Source organism: Chiloscyllium punctatum, chromosome 8 (assembly GCF_047496795.1).
Source record: "Chiloscyllium punctatum isolate Juve2018m chromosome 8, sChiPun1.3, whole genome shotgun sequence".
NCBI classification, from domain to species: domain Eukaryota; kingdom Metazoa; phylum Chordata; class Chondrichthyes; order Orectolobiformes; family Hemiscylliidae; genus Chiloscyllium; species Chiloscyllium punctatum.
This window is the reverse complement of record NC_092746.1, coordinates 43,532,032-43,554,051: the sequence shown is the minus strand read 5'-3', so window position 1 is coordinate 43,554,051 and position 22,020 is coordinate 43,532,032. Positions and strand designations below refer to the sequence as shown.

The following is a 22,020-nucleotide window of genomic DNA, read 5'->3' as shown; positions in this document are numbered from 1 at the left end:
GCTGTTTTACTGGTTTCCACATGTTTTTGTTTAAAATTTAAAGTATCAATAGTGAGCAGAGGAGACATATGCCGTCGCACAATAGGAGCAATTGCTCATTCGTTGAAAGTCTTTAGTTGCCAATGCTGCAGGTACAAGCAGACTGAACAAACTGGGAGGTAAAAACAATGACCGCAGATGCTGGAAACCAGATTCTGGATTAGTGGTGCTGGAAGAGCACAGCAGTTCAGGCAGCATCCAAGTAGCTACTTGGATGCTGCCTGAACTGCTGTGCTCTTCCAGCACCACTGAACAAACTGGGAGGCTGTGCATCTTGGGCACAACTTTACTGCCCGTCTCCATTGCCATTACGATAAAAATTATTGAGAGTACAAAGGAGACACAAATTATTTTAAATTAGATTACTTTAGCTAATAATAAGAATTAGGGGTCAAAGTTAAAATATAAGTAATTGCCCTATTAAAACAGATGAGGAAAGATTTTTTTCCTCAGGATTATGAACCATTGGAATTCCCTTCCTCAAAAGGAGTGGGTGCAGAATCTTTAAATATTTTAAGGTAGAGGTAGATAGATTATTGGGAATATGCAAAAATGTAGAGTTGAGGTTAGGGTCAAATAGCCATTGAATTTATTGAACATTGGAGCAAGCTCAAAGGACCAAGTGGCTACATGTGTTCCTTGTTCTTATGTTTATAATTCATGGAATAAATGCATCCAAACAGGTTGTTTATAAATGAGATTCAGAACATGCCATTGAAACTTTAAGGGGAAAAAATTAGACTAATTCATCTTGACATTGAGAATCAAATTATTTTCATTCTCTTCATATTCACCACATTTCTCAAGCCACTCAAGGCCTGGGAGAATCCGCCCAATATTTAATTAGCATTTTTCAGGGATTCATTAACCACCCCCACCTCACTTGAATCTGTGCTCCTTGGCTGTGAAAATTTTGTTATACATCTTGCTACCTACCTGCTTCTTCCTTATAAAACAACGGATGAAACAGCACGTATTGACAGTAGTTTAAATCATTAAGTTTATATACTGTTGCATCACTATCATAACTGTTCTTTGGTCATAAATAATGCCACTGTATTTCAGTTTTCATAGAAAATCAAGTTGAATTGAGTTTATGTGATCCCAAAAGCTAAGTAAAGACCATGAATCCTATGAACTATAAAGGATTTTAGGGCTATTAACGGTATTGAAAGAATTGACATTGGTTCAAGTCCTTCAACTGAATATTTACTTTGGATGAATCAGTTTTTATTTTGGCACATACTTTGTCAGCTCTTCTCAACTGCATATCTATACAACAATCTTTACAAAAATGTATTTTTAGACAGAAGATTTCAGCCAAACACTGAATAGCCCAGAATGTCCTCGGGACTCACAACGTTGTATTGGTGCATCTATGACATGGCGACTCTTCAACAGTGAAGAAAAAGAGTGGAGAATTATGTAATATTCTGGAACTATTCCTGAAACTTTTATACAGATTCCTCAATGCACTCAAAAACGGTTAGAAGACATTTGTCACCCCCTGTTCCTTTCTTGGAATCAATGGCAATCACTATTTTCCATTTTCTTGGCACTATCACAGACAAAAATAATTGGACTGGTGACCTAGCAACGGCATGATATTGAGTTTGTTGTGCAGGCACTGAAGCAAACTTTAGCTTCGCAATGACCTTTAAATGACGCTGAAGTTAAATGTTGAACTCCTAAAGAATTTATTCCCTTTCAGAGTTCAAAACAGTGATCTCTGAGCCAAAGGAAAAATAAGTAAGAGATATTTCAGCAAAATATCTGAAGCTCAAGTGTCAAGATTGCCTTGTTCTGAACAGAACAGTCCCTTGAGGTGTCAAATGAAATTAGTTTCAAAGAACATCATTTACACCAAGGCTTTTCTGCATAAGTGGTCCTGTTATCTTTAACAAATATTTCAATGGACTTTCCAGTTCAAATGGACAGTGCAATTATTCAATGACAATAAGACTGAATAGCTTGATACAGCAAATGCAACTCTTGGCACTTCAACAATTTAGTTCTTCAATAATTGTGCAGATTGCTGCAACTTAATCAAAATTACAATCCATAGTAGCTGGTGTTAAAGAATAACTGGTGTTTAACGTGCAGCATAAGCCAATAGATTCTGATTCCACTTCAATGTAATTCTGTACATAAAATGTATTAGTTGCAATCAGGTTCGAGTGAAGAAAATTAAAGATGGCCTACTGAACAGTCAGCCCAGCCTGCAGAGGGATTGGGTGTTATTGAAGCTGCCTTCAGGCAAATGGGGAGTATTCCATCACACTCTTGATTTGTGCCTTGTAGATGGTGGACAGGCTTTTGGGGAGTCAGGAAGTGAGTTCCTTGCTGCAAGATTTGTAGTATCTTAACTGCTGTTGTAGTCAGTATTAATGCAATGAGTCCAATAGAGTTTCTGGTCAACAGTAACTCCTAGGATGTTGATCATGGGTGATGTGGCAATAATTCCATTGAATGTCAGTTGACAATGGATAGATTCTCTCGTGTTATGTTCACAGGTTGGAACTCTGAAATATTACAGGCATTTGTCGTCCTGAATTTCAAATGTCTTTCTTAAAAAGAAACGGGACTGCTACAGGAGCAAAATGACTCCACGTGTAAATTCAGAGGCGAACTGACTAAGATATTTTGTGGGACCTTGGAATATAATTCTAAAAGGTATTAAAGAAACATGAAACAGACAGAGAGTAGCTTGAGGCGATGAGTACCTGACTCTCACTCCACCACCCTACACCTCAAACAGTCCACACACCATCCATTGACAGACAACCTCCTCACCAACATTTTTCTGATTTCCTTTTCCAGGAACAAACAGAGATCTCCAAAAAAACTTCAATACCAGTGTGCATTGTTAGGCTGCTGTGTACTAGAGCGTGTTGAGTATGCTGTGGAAGTTTGGGAACAGCCAGTAAGCTCCCCTGCACAGCCAGCAAGGAAAGAAAGCTGCAGTGCACTCAATGCTGCAAACCAGCTGCAAAAGGAATCAGGAGAAAGGATTTTCAGTCTGAGAGCTTTTCCAGGTACTCCTACCTTTTCTATTTCATCTGTCCCTCTTTCCCTTGTATGTGTATATGTGAGTATCCTCCCCCCCCTACCCACCCCCACCCCCACCCCCACCCCGCACCTTCCATCTCTCCTGCTTGTTACTCCCTTTCATGATCACACCTTTTGTTTGCATCTGCAAGCCACACAGGCTTTGGTCTTCATTTTATTCCTATTGGCACTGCCTCCACGTTAAGTATCACCAAGAAACATGGGCCATTTCTTATTATTCAAGAGATGAGGAACTGATCCTTTTAAAATAATTGCAAACTTAAAGTAAACAAGTCATTCAGCAGGAATCCAACAATACTGGAAATCTGACCGTCATACAATGATTCCAGTAGAATGAAAGTTGGACAAGTTGGGAAGTGATCTATTGTGCCAGATTACTTTCAATATGGTGAAAATGAAAATTGACTCTATATTTTAGCATACTGCAATCCTGCAGAAGAATGATCAGGCTAAGAGAATTACCTGTTCCCTCTCTTCACTTCCAATGGGCGGCACGGTGGCACAGTGGTTAGCACTGCTGCTTCACAGCGCCAGAGATCCGGGTTCAATTCCCGCCTTAGGCGACTCTCTGTGTGGAGTTTGCACGTTCTCCCCGTGTCTGCGTGGGTTTCCTCCCACACTCCAAAGATGTGCAGGTTAGGCGAATTGGCCATGCTAAATTGCCCGTAGTGTTAGGTAAGGGGTAGATGTAGGGTTGCGCTTCGGCGGGTGCGGTGTGGACTTGTTGGGCCGAAGGGCCTGTTTCCACACTGTAAAGTAATCTAATCTAATCAATATGTGTTACCATAAACTCATTTTGCCATTTTAGAGGAAGGAAAATCAGCAAAGGTTCACTACAATAATATTTGGGCTCTCAAGGTTAAATCTTCAGGAGTGAATACACAAACTAGGACTTTGTTCCTGGAATTTAGAAGATTACATGTAATTAGATCAATGTTATGAAAATAAAGGGAACATATATGCCAAATATAGATCATTTCTCTTCTGTGGCAAATGTAGAAGAATAGAGATGGGGCAAAAGCTAAAAACTTATTTATAATGTGTATGTCTGGCATTCTTTTTGAGTTCAAGAAAGCCTAGCTAAATAGCTTCCTTTTCAAAACGCATGTACATTTGGGAGAAATGCATGCACAAGGGAAAGGATCTAAAATCATAGAATCATAGAGTCGTAGAGCACAGAAACAGAGGCTTTGGTCTAATTCATTCATGCCAGACAAGTTTCCCAAACAAAACTAGTACTACTTGCCTGCATTTGACCTATATCTCTCTAAACTTTCCTATTCATGTACCCATCCAAATGTTTTTTAAAAATTGTAACTGTACCTGCATCTATCCCTTCCTCTGGCAGTTCACTCCACCCTCTGAAAAAGTTGCCCTCATGCCTCTTTTAAATCCTTCCACTCTCACCTTAATAATATGCCCACTACTTTTGAACTCCATCATCCTGGGAAAGAAAAAATCTCGGCTATTCACCTTACCTATGCACCACATGATTTTATAAAGGTCTTCAAGGCCATCCCTCAACCTCCTACACTTCAGTGGAAAAAGTCACAGCCTATTTTTATAAATCAAACCTTCCAGTACCAGCAACATCCTGAACCATCTCCAATATAATTATATCTTGGCTATAGTAGGGTGACCAGAGCGTTACACTGTACTCAAGTAGAGGCTTCACCAATATCCTGTTCAACCTCAACATGACATCCCAACTCCTATACTCAATAGTCTGAGCAAATGAAGACAAGCTCACTAAATACCTTCATAACCACCCTGTCTACCTGTGATGCAACTTTTAAAGAACTATGCACCTGAAGTCCCATGTCTCTCTATTCAACAACAACACCCAGAGCCCTACCATTAACTTCACAGGCCCTGCCCTTGCTTGTTTTACAAAATGCAATACCTTGCAATCCAAATTAAACTCCATCTGCCACTCATCAGCTCATTAACCCAATTGATCAAGGTCTTGTAATCTTAGATAACTTTCTTCACTGTCCACTATACCACCAATTTTGGTATCATCTGCAAACTTACTAAACATGCCTCCTAAATTCTTATCCAAATCACTTATATAAATTACAAAAGGAAGTGGACCCAGCACTGATCCCTGTGGAACACCATTGATCACAGGCTTCCAGTTTGAAAATTAACCTTCCACCACCACCTTTGGGTCTTTACCATCAAGCCAATTTTGTATCCAGTTGGCAAGCTCACCCTGAATCCCATGTGATCCACTTTACAAATTAGTTTACTATGTGGAATCTTATCAAAGGATTTATTAAAGTCCATGTAGACAACGTCTACCACTCTGCCCTCAACCTTTTTGGTTACATCCTCAAAAAACTCAATCAAGTTTGAGAGACATGATTTCCCATGCACAAAATCATGTTGCCTCTCCCTAATCAGTCTTTACCTCTCCAAATGCATGTAAATCCTATCTCTAAGAATTCCTTTCAATAGCTTAATGACTTACTGACCACTGTTGTCAAACTTACTTTTCCCAGGCTTCTCCTTACAGACTTTCTTAAATAACATTAGCCACCCTCCAGTCCTCCAGAACCTCACCCATGTAGATGATACAAATATCTGTTAGGAGCTCCACAATCTCTTCCCTAGCTTCTCTCTATGTCTTGGAATGTACTTGATCAGGTCCAAGAAATGTATCCATCTTAATGGGTTTTTTTTAAGGCCTTCAGCCCTTCCTCTTCTGTAGAGTCTTAGAGTCATAGAGATGTACAGCACAGAAACAGACCCTTTGGTCGCAATCATCCATGCCTACCAGATATGCTAAATTAATCTAGTCCCATTTGCCAGCACTTGGCCCATATCCAGATACCTTTTAAATGTTGTAATTGTACCAGTCTCCACCACTTTCTCTAGCAGCTCATTCCATATACACACCACCCTCTTCATGAAAAAGTTGCCCCTCAGGTCCCTTTTAAATATTTTCCCTCTCACCTTAAAACTATACCTTCTAGTACTGGATTCACCTAACCTATTCAGCCTCTCCCAATAGCTCAAACTCTCCAATCCTGGCAATAACCTTGTAAATCTTTTCTGAACCCTTTCAAGTTTCACAGTATCCTTCCTGTAGGAGTAATGCAGACTATTCTCAATATTTCTTTCCAAGTTTCCTAGCTTCTATTTCTTTCTCCACATTAAGAATTGATGTGAAATATTCATTTAGTATCTCTCCCATTTTCTGTGGTTCCACACATAGATGACCTCATTCATCTTTATGGGTCCTATTCTCGGCCTAGTTGCTCTTTATGTAGTTGTAGAATCTCTTTGGATTCTCCTGAACTTTGTTTGCCAAGGCTATCTCAATTCCCTTTTTGCCCTCCTGATTTCTCTCTTAAGAATGCCCCTACACCCCTTATACTCTTCAAGAGATTCACTTGATCCCAATTGTCTGTACCTAATATTAGACTTCTTTTTAAACTTATATGAATATCTTCATTCATCCATTGTTCCTTACTCTTATCAGCCTTACCTTTCACAATTAATAGGAACATAATGCTTCTGAGCTCCCATTATCTCACTTTTGAAAGCCTCCCACTTGCTAGTTGTCCCCTTACCTGCGACTCATCTACTCTAATCAATTCTTGAAAGTTCCTGTTGTAAACCATCAAAATTTTGCTTACTGTAATTAAGAGCTTTAATTTTTATACAAGGCCTATCCTTTTCCATAACTATTTTAAAACTAATAATGATGATCATCAGTGCCAAAGTGCTCCCCAACTAACGTTTCAGTCATTTGCCGTGCCTTATTTTGCAAGAGAAGGTTAAGTTTTACTCCTTCTCTCATAGGTAATTCTATGTATTGATACAGAAAATTTTCTGAACAGATCTAACAAATTCCTCACCTGGCCCTTAACACTATGGCAGTCCCAGTTTGTTTGGAAAGTTAAAATCCCCATCACATTATAACTCTATGCTTATAACATATATCTGATATCTCTCTACATATTTGCTCCTCAACTTCCCTTTGACTTTTTAGCTGGTGGAGGTGGTGGCCCCAATGGTATAATCCCACTGACATCATCAAACCCTTCTTATTTCCAACTTCCATCCCTATAGCTTCACTGTACAATCCCTCAGAAAAATGCTCTCTTAGTGCAGCAGCAAAGTTTTCCTTAGTCAAAAATGCCACAGCCCCCTCCTCTTTTCCCCCCTTTCTATCCTTCCTACAGCATCTAAACCCCAGAACACTGAGCTGCCAGTCCTGTCCTTCCCTCAGCCATGTATATCCAGTGTTTCCATACATGCCCTGAATTCATCTGCCTTACCTGTAGACCCATAAGACCATAACACCATAAGACAGAGGAGCAGAAATTTGGCCATTCGGCTATCAAATCTGCTCTGTCATTCAATCATGGCTGATAGGCTTTTCAACCCCATTTTCCAATTTTCTTCCCATAACCTTTGATCCCGTGCCAATCAAGAATTTATCTTTCTCTGTTTTAAATATACTCAATGCTCTGAAATAAATGGAGTGGAATTCATCAGCGTTACCTTTTTCTCTGCCTTGCTCTTGCCTGCCTTTTCTAATTAACTTGATATTTTCAAATTCAGAACTATCCTCATCTGTCTTTCTATTGTCACTACTACTTAGGATCCCCTCCCCTCAACCAGTTTGAAATTGTTAACCTACAGGTTGTGATTGCCTCCTGAAACACAGCATCCAGGTAGCTCTCCCCCTCTCTGATGTGTCACAATGCTCAAAGCTCAGATTCCCAGCTCATAAGCTCTGAGCTGGACTTCCTCAAGAAAGCAATATGCTACGGTGGTCACTATGAACCACAGTGGGTTCACCAGGTCTCACATAATGCAGGTACAACACATCTTCTGACCCCACGACTTTAATTTATTTAATTAGCTTTAATTTATATGTTTATGTTTCTGCTGGTCTTTAGTTTTTAATCTGTAAAATATTTTTCCAATTTCTTTTTAATCTGAAATAGGTATTCAAATTAGCAGTTACCAACCAATGAACTTATAGCTTATCATATGATGTCACTCTTTCTCCACTGCCTCCAGCCCTGGCCTCAATTTTTATTTCCTACTCAGTCTCACTATCTTCCCTCACGTACTCCTCTTTCTCCTTATGCCTCAAATTCCCTCCTCCTTATTTGGATATTAAACAGCAGACATACTCACCGATTAAAGAGAAGGAGGGACTGATAACCTCTCTCCTTTTTCATCTAACTCCCCGATACAGCAAACTTCAGTTGCACTCTGATGCAACTAAGCAGCACTCCAGCCATTAGGTAGCTTTTTCTTCCAGATGTTTACCGTTTTCAATTTGAATCAACCTACCGTCAGTTGGATTCAAACTCATAACACCAGTACATTAGCTAGATTTCATAAATTACTAGTCCAGTGACATTACCTCACTATCAACATGACAAATGGTGCTAAACATTGTACAGTTTTCAGCTACATCTGACCTTATGATGGAGGGAAGCTTATTAAAGAAGCAGAGGTACAACAGTTGCAGTAAGATTTCCCTACTCATTTATTGTAACTCTGTTGAAATAAGGACTAAAATTCCATTAGCATTCCTGATTACCTGTGCTAGCTTTGTGAGTTTCATGCACAAGTATCACCAAATCCCTTTGAGTTTCTGCTTTCTGCAGTTTTTCTCTATTTAAATAATATTACGTTCTTTTGTTGTCCCTTTCAAACAACAGTTCACATTTGCCCACATTATATACTATTTACCAACTTCTTGTCCACATAGAGTCACAGAGATGTACAGGATGTAAACAGACCCCTCAGTCCAACTCATCCATGCCAACCAGATATCCCACCTAATCTAGTCCCATTGCCAACATTTGGCCCATATTCCTCTTATACCCTTCCTAATCATATATCTGTCCAGATACCTCTTAAATATTGTAATTGCCCCAGCGTCCACCACTTTCTCAGGCAGCTCAATCCATACATGCACCATCCTCTGCATGAAAAAGTTGCCCCTTAGGTCCCTTTTAAATCTTTCCCCTCTCACCATAAACCTATGCCCTCTAGTTCTGGACTCCCTAACCCCAGGGAAAAGATCTTGTCTATTTATCCTATCCATGCCCTTCATGATTCTATACGGTCAACCCTCAACCTCTGAAGCTCCAGGGAAAAAAGCCCCAGCCTATTCAACCTCTCCCTATAGCTCAAATCTTCCAACCCTGGCAACAATCCTGTAAATCTTTTCTGAACCCTTTCAAGTTTCACAACATCCTTCCAATAGGAAGGAGACCAAAATTGCATGCAACATTCCAAAAATGGCCTAACCAATGTCCTCTACAACTGCAATATGACCTCTAAACTCCCATACTCAGTGTCTGACCAATAAAGGAAAGCATACTGAACACCTTTTTCACTATCCTATCTACCTGCGACTGCACTTTCAAGGAGCTATGAACCTGCACTCCAAGGTCTCTTTGTTCAGCAACACTCCCCAGGACGTTTCCATTCAGTGTATAAGTCCTGCTCTGACTTGCTTTTCCAAAATTCAGCACCTCGCATTTATCTAAATTAAGCTTCATCTGCCACTCTTCAGCCCATTGGCCCATCTGATCCCCTCCTTGACTGGTTAGGCATAATTAGAGGACCATCTGCAAAAAATATGACACGTCAGTCTCTATTGAGTAGCACTGGACTCCTTCTGCTCCAACCAAAGATGTGTGATATCATCAGAATGGATGGATCTTGATGCAGCATCAATATTAAATCTTTCAGAAGCATGACCTTATCTAATAGCTCAGCCAAAGAGTAAATCATTTTTCTTTCTCTCTGGTGATGTAACAATGCTGGTGTCAGAAACTAAAGAAACCTCACAGTGGTTTGAAGCATTATACTGATGTACTGTGTTGTTTGATTTCTTTTGTAGTGTACCATCTGAAAATGTACTTTACTCTTAATTTATATAAAATTGTTCAGAATGCACTTACTTGCTTTTTAAGAGAACAGCACGTTGTAAAGGTATTGTTGAACCTTCAGTATGAAGGAGGAATCAAACCACACATTGTATAGCCTGTCATCCAGTTGTTCAATGACATAATTTGATGCCTGGGGAGATAATTCTTTATTTCTCAAAAGGTTTTCCTTCTGGAAATGTTGGTTGACATTTTAGCATTTACATCTTCTCACAGTTAGGGAGTCTGCCAGTGACTCAGGAACGCAGAGGTTAGTGGAGCTTTACCATGCAGCGTGTAAAGCCCTGGAAATGCAGTAAGTGCAACCAATCCAAAGGGCCCTCCCATTCTGACTGGTCTCATAGTAACAAATTACATGTAAGCAGTGTGATACCTTGTATATATGGTATCAAACACCTGAGAAAGACAGGAGTGAGCAGATACTGAAATCCTGTCAATCCCTAGAAGGATTCAGAGGTGAAGAATTTCATAGCTTAGGAAACCTTGACAATGGATTAGTCTTGTTCCACGAGACTACAGATGGCAGCAACAACTTGCCAAGGCTGACCCTCCTGAGGCATCTTTATATGGTCACGTTCAGAAAGCAGATCATCTAGACATATACCCTGAATCAGGGTATTTCCTGAGCTGGAGCTCAGCCTTTAATCTTTTGCCCCTCTGGAGTGGGATGTGACTGAAGACAAAGCTGCTCCCAATGGTGTTGCTGAGACTGATCTTCTTGGTGTTCTGATGAGGAACAAGGTAAAGCTGCACAAACTGCACCCAAGTTGTTGCGAAAGCTGACCATTGGGAATTACAGATCAAAGTCAAAAATATTTAAGGGAGCAGAAATGACATCTCAGGTGTTAGAGATCAACTCCATAGCAACGGAAGCACAGACTCTTAGAATAAGTGCTTTGAGCAAAACCTTTCATTTCAGAAGTAGCCACCGTAGTTTGCTATTTTATAGCTGACAATTTTATAGCTCCACCAATTCCCACTCTGCTCTGTCATGGTTGACCTTAACAAGTAACAGATATCCTGGGAATCACATGAACTGGCAGTTAAATCCAGAATTCAGGGTTAAGTCTTCAAACAATTTCCACTTTGTATCTAATAAACACAGTTTTCCTGTCCTACTAGGGTATTTTGTGCTCCTCAAATCACACACTGATTAAATGCAGAAATCTACAAAATCATGTCAGTATTTCCTCATGCCAGCACTGTTTCTTTCTTTAGCACCTCATACCCACACTCTGCAAATACTCCAACGCAGAGTGCCATTTGACCTGCATGACTGAGCCAACTCTTTCTTTCTGTCTGTTATTTTTCTCTCTCAATGCAATCCTTGTATCTCTTCTATTTCATTTTCTGTACCTCATTTGACATTTAATTTAATATTGTAACTGGCACTTCCAGATTTGAACTTTGCTTCTAATTAGCAATTCTCCAAATGATTGTTAAGGAGATACAGTTGTTTGCCCGATTCACAAAGGGTAGTTCAGCTGTACTATAGAGGACACTCTTTTTTTTGTGACTCTCCAGTTAATAGCAAGCTCCAGTGCAAAATCCCATTGAATGTCTTAAGCCAGTGCAAGTATAATGAAAAACCTGTTCAGGTTTTTTCACCTGAGAAAACAAATTCCTTGTCAATATTGTCCTACATCAGTTTATCTGCATATTTTCGTGCAAGTATTTTGTGCACATTTTATATGTCAACTTGAAACAATGTCAAATTGGCACTAATGTAAACTCTCACTGATTAATTATAATTGAGTAACTTGACTTCAGAAATTGTCATTTTAATAATGTGCATTTTGAAACATTATATGGCTAATTAGCATTTTCTTCTTGAGTTCCCTGCCTGGATGTTATTCTGATCCACACACTAAGTCGCCTGAGCTAACCTTCCCCCTCTCAATACACATGTACCTCTACTTAAAATCTGTGATTTGTTAAAGAAGATCTATATAGAGCAGAGTTCTCTACTCTCTCTAAACAAATACATCCTTAATCTGCACTTTGACCAAGATAGTACTCTGCTTTTTCGTGAATGGTCGACCATACATATTCCTGCTATTGGTCCTCTGAACTCAGCCCCATTATGAGCACTATAAAACTTCCATGTATGCTTTTATCATTTTCAAGCTAACACATAACTAGAAAGATATCCTACTTATTGACCTGTTGGAATCCAGTAAACCTAAACTTTCATGCAAAACTCCTTGGTGCACGACTAATTATACTTCCATGGAAGTCATTGAAGAAGCAGAGTTTACATCAGTGACAAAGTACATTCATGTTATTGCGATTTAGCAATTGAAGTAAATGCATCAATACTTGGAGCAAAATATAAATTGAGGTAAGACTATATTGATCAGTACTTTTCTCTCCATGGTTAAAGAATAACATTGATCATTCATCACAGTCACACACAACTTCCTGATCCACAATCACTCCTCCTTTGATTAATCTTTACTGCCCCCAATGCATTAATATCAAAACTTTTGATCTCCCCTACTGGTACCCACTATTCACCAACTAATTCATGCTTCTTTCTTTCTACAATTCCTCCAAATTTACATACCAGCATGTGCCATCTCTTCTTTTATCACTGCCTTTCTTTGCATTTGCCTGTGTCCAGAGAACTTCAACTACCTGGGGTTCTTTCTGGGGAAGGTGGGACCTCTATAAACAGGATGGTCTACACCTGAACCCGAGGGGCACCAGTATCCTTGGGGGGAGGTTTGCTAGTGCTCTTGGGGGGGTTTAAACTAACTCTGCAGGGGCATGGGAACCTGGACTGTTGCTTTAGGGTGCAGGACCTGAAGTGTAGGGAGGTTAGGAACTTGGCATCAATCTCAAAGGAGGGTGCCTGTAAACAGGAAAGTGGCTTGAAGTGTGTATACTTCAATGCAAGAAGTATACAAAATAAGATAGGTGAACTTGCAGCGTGGGTTGGTACCTGGGATTTCGATGTTGTGGCTATTACGGAAACATGGGTAGAACAGGGACAGGATTGGCTGTTGCAGGTTCCAGGGTTTAAATGTTTTAGTTGGGTCAGAGGTAGGGGTAAAAGAGGGGGAGGTGTGGCATTGCTTGTCAAAGATAGTATTACAGGGGTGGAAAGGACGATGGATGAAGACTCGCCATCTGAGGTAGTTTGGGCTGAGGTTAGGAATAGGAAAGGTGAGGTCACCCTGTTAGGAGTTTTCTACAGGCCTTCTAATAGTCCTAGAGATGTAGAAGAAAGGATTGCGAGGATGATTCAGGAGAAGAGTGAAAGTAATAGGGTGGTTGTTATGGGGGACTTTAACTTTCCTGATATTGACTGGGAAAGCTATAGCTCGAGTTCGTTAGATGGGTCGGTGTTTGTCCAATGTGTGCAGGAGGGTTTCCTGACACAATATGTAGACAGGCCAACAAGAGATGAGGCCATACTGGATTTGGTTCTGGGTAACGAACCAGGCCAGGTGTTAATATTGGAGGTAGGTGAGCACTTTGGGGACAGTGACCACAATTCGGTGACTTTTACTCTAGTGATGGAGAGGGATAAGTGTGCATTGCAGGGCAAGAGTTATAGCTGGGAGCAGGGAAATTATGATGTGGTGAGGCATGACTTAGGATACGTGGCTTGGAAAAGTAGGCTTCAAGGGAAGGGCGCAATCAATATGTGGAGCTTGTTCAAGGAGCAACTATTGAGTGTCCTTGATAAGTATGTACCTGTCAGGCAGGGAGGAAAGGGTCGTGTGAGGGAGCCATGGTTTAATAAGGAATTGGAATCCCTTGTTAAAGGGAAGAGGGCGGCCTATGTAAAGATGAGGCGTGAAGGTTCAATTGGGGCAATTGAGAGTTATAAGGTAGCCAGGAAGGACGTGAAGAGAGAGCTAAGAGCAGCAAGGAGGGGACATGAAAAGTCCTTAGTTGGTAGGATTAGGGAAAACCCAAAGGCTTTCTATAGGTATGTCAGGAATAAAAGAACGACGAAGGTAGGAATAGATCCAGTCAAGGATAATAGTGGGAAGTTGGGTGTGGAGGCTAAAGAGATTGGGGAGACACTGAATGAATACTTTTCGGCAGTATTCACTCAGGAACAGGACATTGTTGCCGATGTGATACTGAGTCACAATTAATTAGAATGGACGGCTTTGAGGTATGTAGGGAAGAGGTGTTGGAAATTCTGGAAAGGGTGAAAATAGGCAAGTCCCCGGGCCTGGTGGCATTTATCCTAGGATTCTCTGGGAAGCAAGGGAGGAGATTGCAGAGCCATTGGCCTTGATTTTTATGTCCTCGTTGTCTACAGGAATAGTGCCAGAAGACTGGAGGATAGCAAATGTGGTTCCCTTGTTCAAGAAGGGGAGTAGGGATAACCCTAGTAACTATAGGCCAGTGAGCTTCACTTCTGTTGTGGGCAAAGTCTTAGAGAGAATTGTAAGGGATAGGATTTATGAACATCTGGATAGGAATAATGTGATCAAGGATAGTCATCATGGTTTTGTGAAGGGCAGATCGTGCCTCACAAACCTTATTAAATTCTTTGAGAAGGTGACTAAGGAGGTGGACGAGGGTAAAGTGGTAGACGTGGTGTATATGGATTTTAGTAAGGTGTTTGATAAGATTCCCTATGGTAGGCTACTGCAAAATATATGGAGGTATGGCATTGAGGGTGAGTTGGAGGTTTGGATTAGGAATTGGCTGACTGGAAGAAGACAGAGGGTAGTAGTTGATGGTAAAGGTTCATCTTGGAGTGCAGTTACTAGCGGTGTTCTGCAAGGATCTATTTTGGGACCATTGCTGTTTGTCATTTTTATAAATGACCTGGAGGAGGGGCTAGAAGGTTGGGTGAGCACGTTTGCGGATGATACAAAAGTCGGTGGAGTTGTTGACAGTGAGGAAGGATGTGGCAGGTTACAGCAGGATATAGATAAGCTGCAGAGCTGGACAGAAAGGTGGCAAATGAAGTTCAATCTGGGTAAGTGTGAGGTGATTCACTTTGGTATGAGTAACAAAAAGGTGGGGTACTGGGCTAATGGTCAGATACTTGGTAGTGTGGATGAGCAGAGGGATCTTGGTATCCTTGTACACAGATCTCTGAAAGTTGCCACCCAGGTAAATAGTGCGGTGAAGAAGGCATATGGTGTACTGGCTTTTATTAATAGAGGAATTGAGTTCCGGAGTCCTGAGGTAATGTTGCAGTTGTATAAGACTCTGGTGCGGCCGCATCTGGAGTATTGTGTGCAGTTTTGGGCGTCATACTATAGGAAGGATGTGGAGGCACTGGAACGGGTGCAGAAGAGGTTTACCAGGATGTTGCCTGGTATGGTAGGAAGATCGTATGAGGAAAGGCTGAGGCACTTGGGGCTGTTTTCATTGGAGAAAAGAAGGTTTAGGGGTGACTTGATAGAGGTGTACAAGATGATTAGGGGTTTAGATAGGGTTGACCATGAGAACCTTTTTCCACATATGGAGTCAGCTATTACGAGGGGGCATAGCTTTAAACTAAGGGGTGGTAGGTATAGGACAGATGTTAGGGGTAGATTCTTTACTCAGCGAGTCGTGAGTTCATGGAATGCCCTGCCAGTAGCAGTGGTGGACTCTCCCTCTTTATGGGCATTTAAACGGGCTAGTGTAGGTTAGGTGGGCTTGGATCGGCGCAACATTGAGGGCCAAAGGGTCTGTACTGTGCTGTATTTTTCTATGTTCTACCTTAGCCTCAATCTCCTAAATGTCTACGTAAGCCTAAATGTTCTTGCTACCACTCAGCCGATTCTTTAGCCTGTATCCAGTCAACTTCCCTAACTCTTCTTCCTCTGCACTTTGGAATCCATTTATATTCCATTAAATACTTAGGACATGAAGAATATAACATTAATCCAAGTTGTCATTGTGCTTAAAATGTAGAAAATGCCACAAAACTAAGAAATAAGAAAAGTTGTTTTCATAAGTTATGGGAAGTACAAGAAAATTAGCAACGATTGCTATCTTCTCCAAACATTTTAGCAGTTAAAGACAATATGGAATGGAATATTAGACCAATACAGAGCAGATAATTGCAGGTTTGAATCATGGGCTATGTTGAATTTATCAGGGCAACAGATAGGTTTCCACAATTGACCTTAGTATCCCAGGTTAGATATGAGAAATGAAATACAAGTTATGATTCCTACTCAAAATAGTTATCTAGTGACCCCCATGAACATTGTCCAAGAGGCAGATTAAATTCTATTATGGTGTCCTTACGGTCAAATAAACTGCCAAAAATTGCAGTCAGTATTCACGCTCGAAATGTGTGATGTGCATTCATGTACTTCAAAAACCTGCTTTGTGGTAGATCATTTTTATGAATCCCTCTGGGCCATTTCAATATGTCTATTCAAGACTTCTTTCTTGCATTTGAAGCAAATGACATTATCCATTTTGTTTCCCATTTTAAAATCTCAGCATATTGCTGAATGTTGACTATTGAAGCATTAAAATATTTGGCGTAAGCTCATAATAATGTCTGGATATTATACAGTTGAATACACTATTCTTTTACACATTTAAATTGCTTTCATTTTAGTTCCCATAAAAAAAAGAAAAAGCTGCTCAATTCCTTCAGTCGCACTATCATATCAAACAGAAATATATTTTATATAACAAGATTTTGGCAAGACAATCTGTCTTCATACTATAAATACATTTTCTGCAAAATAATATTACTATTGTTGCAAATTTTCCCCCATTCCTGACGTCTCCCAGCCCCTCCCCCACCAGAGGATGAAAATTCTACTTATTTGTCTGTAGCCTGATTGTGTGCAATTTAAATTACGTTCAGAAACTTTATTTTGTGCTTTATTTTGAAGAGTAAAACTGTTAAAAATTCTACATCTTTCGCAGACAATAATTTGTAGAAATCTCCCAGGATTTCACTTCTGGAACTGGTAATCAAAATCACTTAAATTAATTTGTTGATTCTTGATTATTTCCTACCATGAGATAACTGCTCCCATTAAACTCTTCTGAACTTAAAGTAGGTCTTAGGAGCAAATGATCTCCAATGCAGATTGATGCCAACAGTGTGAGCTCAATTAACACACTGGCTGAGGTTACTATGAAGGGATCTCCTTCTCAGTTCCTGCTCCGCTCCCCCCCACCCCTCCCCACCCCCAACCTTACCTGAGGTGTGGTGCCCCTCAGGTTAAACACTTGCCAGTCATCTCTCTCCAATGAGCGAGCAGCCATATACGTGTAGCCTGATAAGACTTTACCCTAAGACAGTACAAGAAACTCTTCCTCTCAGAGTATTTGTTGACGCAGCAGCTGTAGGTTATGGATAGATTAGCATTACAGTTAAAATTGTATCGTACTTGCAATGCAAAAGGTTCTGAAAGGTTGCAGACTGACATCTTCTCTGCCAGTGCTCCCCAACATTGAGTCCACCTCATTTTTTGAGGCCAGTGCAAAGGTGTTTCATTTTCATTGGCCTGCTAGGCCTGCCTGCTGCAATGGTAAATTTACCTGCACCTTCCTGCTTGGAAAATCTGGCTTCAGCCAACCTCCCATTGGAACCTTGGCAGGAGCCCATCAGAAAGATTGTACAATTTTAGCCTGAAGGTCTTTGCAAATGTGATCAAGTAAACTGTTAGCACCTTTCCAGGAAATTCTGTAAAAACTTCATTCATTTGCTAAAGGCTGTAAATCATATAAATGTCACCTAGAAGTCACATGTTCAAAGATAATGCTGGCATTATCACCCACCGTAAACACCAAGATACATAAATAGAAAACAGGACTGATCACCAGTGCTTCACTGGATGCTCACTGATGATGCTACCTAGCATCTTGATGCAATGTCTGAGAACAAATCTACCAGCTCACTGAGCAAACTTACAACCCTTAAAAACATAATACTGGCGTAATTAATAAGCAGCTGTACCACTTTGGACTAACCCAGATGAATAGTTTCATAGTTGGAGCCTGAGGCCATCACTGTGTGTTTGGGCTCCATTTACAAGTCATTGTTCCTCCTGAGTAGCAGCTCCTCTAGTGAGAATGGTTCCATTTTATTTCATTGCAAATGCTGAGAAACAGCCCACCACTGGAAGCCCAAGGCAGCACTCTTAAAAGCTGATTACTGTGAAATAAAGATTGGATAACCTGTACATATACTGGTGTCACTTCTCATGAATGTGACATCAACAGTACATCCTGAAGTCTATTGTGACCAGCTGACACCATCAGCCCTGGCTGCGTGTGCACCATTTTGGCGTAATGAATAATCATACCATTGACAAAAACTATTTTTTCTGCTGATCTGGTTGATACAACAGCCATTTCCATTGAAATGAAAATCTAAATCAGTGCGTAGAGATTATCTAGTGGTATGAAGTCCTATTTGAAATCAATTTGAAGAGTTCCACCCAAGCCCAAGTGAAGATAACCTCAAAAAAACTGCACATTGATTGACTCAAATTTCTAGTAGATTAACACTCACATCCAAGATTCAAAACAAATACACAGCAAAGGTGATTGATTTACATCATATTATTTGTATTACACTGCAGGAGCCATTAAGAGAAGAGAACACTTGATACACAGCTTGATTCTAATTTATTCTCACTAAAATTTTCAACAGACTGAGTAATTGTGGCGTGATGTATGGTGTATGATTTCTAAATATTTTAGAATCATTTAATATAGAGTTTAGATTTTGAACGAGTGGCATGTGGATCTGAGTGGCATGTGGATCTGAGTGCATGAGAGGGTTCAATAATTAACTTGTCAGCCATCCTGAAGCCATTATTTAACAGTACAAAGAGAGGGCTCCTGGAAGCATAATGGGAATTTCTTTGTAATTTGAGAGCTATTCAATTACACAGAAAAACATTTGAAAATGATAGTTTGCTTTTGGTTTAGAAGAATCGGGAGTTTTTTGCTTGGGAGAAAACCCATAGATTGGAAACCAGTTGTTTTTTGTTCAAAAATGTCCTGTTCAAAGTTAGATATGAGAACAATTTCTCCTGAGAAAGGAGTTAGTACAGAACAGTCAGGAAATAGGTTACCTCAGTGTAAGTGTTTAATTTTAAACATTCTAAACCAGAAGTATGCTTTCAGAACCCTGAAAGGTAATTTGAAGCTGAGAATATCTAAACTCAGTTGTCTGAATAATCAAGGAAAAGGCTATCAAACCGTATCAATGTCAGGAACTGAAAGAAACAGGTAAGTAAATTCCATAGATGAGATAGGAACTTTCTCTGGTACTTGATGAGTGACAAATGATGGTGTTGGGATAGAAGGGATTGTGGTTTTGCTATTGCAGCATCAAGGGACACGGAATAATTTGGCAAAGTCTAAGTTCAAGCATTAAAAAGAGCTTGAATAGATTGAAGATTCACAAAAATTGCTGAAATCTAACTACCTTAAAGAGACTGCTGGCCTAAGAGCCGAACTATTAGTCATGCAATATAATTAAACCTAGGAGACTAAACTGAAAATCTTACAGCAGAATTTCAGAACTGCCCTGCAGAGACAGCCAAAGCTCTCAGGCAATTGACATAAAGAGATACATTGATTGAAAAAAAGGTTTGGATCTCCAAGATTATTAGCTGAGCAAAATTTCCAACTGTAATAATGACCTTATGATCAAAAAGCAGTCTTGAGAGAAAGAACAAAATCTTGCTTAGAAGTCGCAGACAGCTATCAAGGAGAAGCAAGCCCTTGTTACCTATTGAGATCACCCTCATATAAAGGATGATCTTTTGGTAAAAGTCTTAGACTTACATGAGGGAAGTAATTCAAATTGAAGATCTAAGTGCTATGTAAGTACTCCTCATAGATCTTGGTCTTAAAATTTGTTTCCATGATGCACTTCTACTCTCTGATGGAGCTCCAGAAATGTTCTTGTCGACATTAATATTGCCATCACTTCATCCTGCATTGAGTCTCCCAGATTTTAGGAAGGGAGCTCATGCATCCCATACATCCTCAAAGAGAACTGAGCTGATGGCGATTGATGAATGTGATTTGTGGGGGGGATATCAAGTAAAGGCTAATTATACATTTACTCTCAGAATATCTCCTAAAATGTGCAAATGATGTTTTGTCACCGACATAACAAATCACATGGACTTCAGCCTGAGACCTTAAGGTTCTACCAGGATCTCTTCTCTCACCTTGTGAATAGTTGTGTTAAATAAATCGCTATTTACTCCTAAATGTAAACCCACATTAAAGCTAGGCTCACCCATGAGAAAGGATATATAATATACTACAAAAAGAGTATGCTTTGCTATAGTTGGAGTTTTCGTGCTGATGACTACCAAGAATCCACAAAAACTGATCACTCAGTTTGTATGTATGCTTATTACTTCCAACATTTCTGGTGCATCACTCACTCTGACACTTTTTACAATTAAGTTTAGATGGTGTTGTTGCAGTGATTTTGAATCTGTCTTCAAGGAACAAGACAGATAGATTTTATGAGTCTTATTTAATGTCTTATAAATATCAATTATGAGCCACATAAAACTCTAGGTCTCAGGTGTGAGGTTTTACATCAATGACAAAGGGAAAGAATAGGCAGTCTGCTGTCAGCTCAAAAGTAAAGTAGATGCATGACTGCCTTCAGGCTGTTTTTCCATACTTCTATTAAAATTAAATGTTAAAAATATACCATGTTTCAGAAAACATTTGTCAACCTGCAGAATTTATTCATGAGTCTAGAAAGTTTGCTAAGTTCGCAAATGTTTTCAGGAAATGTCACAAGGCAAATGTTGAGAAATGATGAATCGATTGTCTCTAAGCTACCATATTCAATTCATGTCCTTTTTTTGCCCACAGACCTACAACAAGTTTCTCATTTTCCAGAGAAAAAGCTACAAAACAAAAAAGAGAAAACTACAGGCGAATGTTGCCAGTTTTACCAATAAGCTCACAAGACAGTGAAAAGTGCAACAGAGGAACACTAGGTAAATAAAAACAATGGAGAATCATTTCTTTTAATTTACATCACAAGAAATTGAAATAAAGGTTACTAACTGCTCTTCTAAGAGCTCACTTTGAGGAATATGACCAATTTTGTATAATTGGACCCATAGTTACATTGCAGAATTTTTTGAAAACAACTTGTTCAAATGTGTTATGGCACACTTCTGGAGCATTAGATCTCAAACTCAGGGCTACTGGCCCAAAGGGAAGGACACAACTTCTGCAACATAACTCTTCAAGAACTTACCTCTTAGGTGTTTTTAATCAATTTTTCAATGGACCTGATATTTTTTCCAACAAGGGTCACAGAACAAGCGTTCAAGCTTTTTGTAGAGTCTTCTTTCACTGTTTCGCTGTCAATTTTATTCAGTTTGAAATCTTAATTCATAATATTTTCCAAGTCAATTTAAAAACATTTTAAAATGGTTTCATGAAAAGCTCTCTATTGATTCAATACGAGCCCTTTGTACTCTCCAAACATAGACCAAGTTCATACATTTTAATTTTTGTTAGTAGAGAGAAAATTAATTACTATATAAAGAAATACACTCAGACAGCAAACCCCAAAGACAATGGGCATTTCCTACCTTTGGACCTTGGATTCCCTCAGTGCCCTGCTCGCCAATCAGTCCAGGTGGTCCCTATTGAAAAAGGACAAATAAAATGTAACTTCAGTCGTCTTCTTAATTCAAAGCAATAGTAAGGTAAATTTGTTTTTCTGTTGATCCAGAATTTGATAAATGCTCTAATCTAAATATTTAAAAGTATTTGATTGTTATTATTACCATCATCCTTCTATCTATGTGAGATGATGATCATGCAACAAATGCATTGGTGGCAGAATAGTTCCACAGGATGGAATTTTCCTGTTGGCTGAAGAGACCAATTCATGAGAAGTAGGTTATGCCACAAGTGTCACACGTGTGGTGTTATCAGGCATTGTTATCTGTTGTTATTTTTGGCATTAGCATCTAATGTTATGCTGCTTTAGCCACTGATTGCCATAGTGACATTAATCAGTCCATAGATAATG

General features: G+C 39.7%; 1 protein-coding gene across 1 annotated transcript in view; it reads right to left on the bottom strand.

Annotated features, from left to right (window-relative positions):
• Positions 1-22,020, bottom strand: part of LOC140480497 (uncharacterized) — a 264,377-nt gene that overhangs the window by 202,254 nt on the left and 40,103 nt on the right. The window contains exon 11 of the mRNA XM_072575429.1: positions 21,575-21,628. Within this exon, the coding sequence (XP_072431530.1) occupies positions 21,575-21,628 (54 nt within the window). The remainder of the gene's footprint in view (positions 1-21,574; positions 21,629-22,020) is intronic.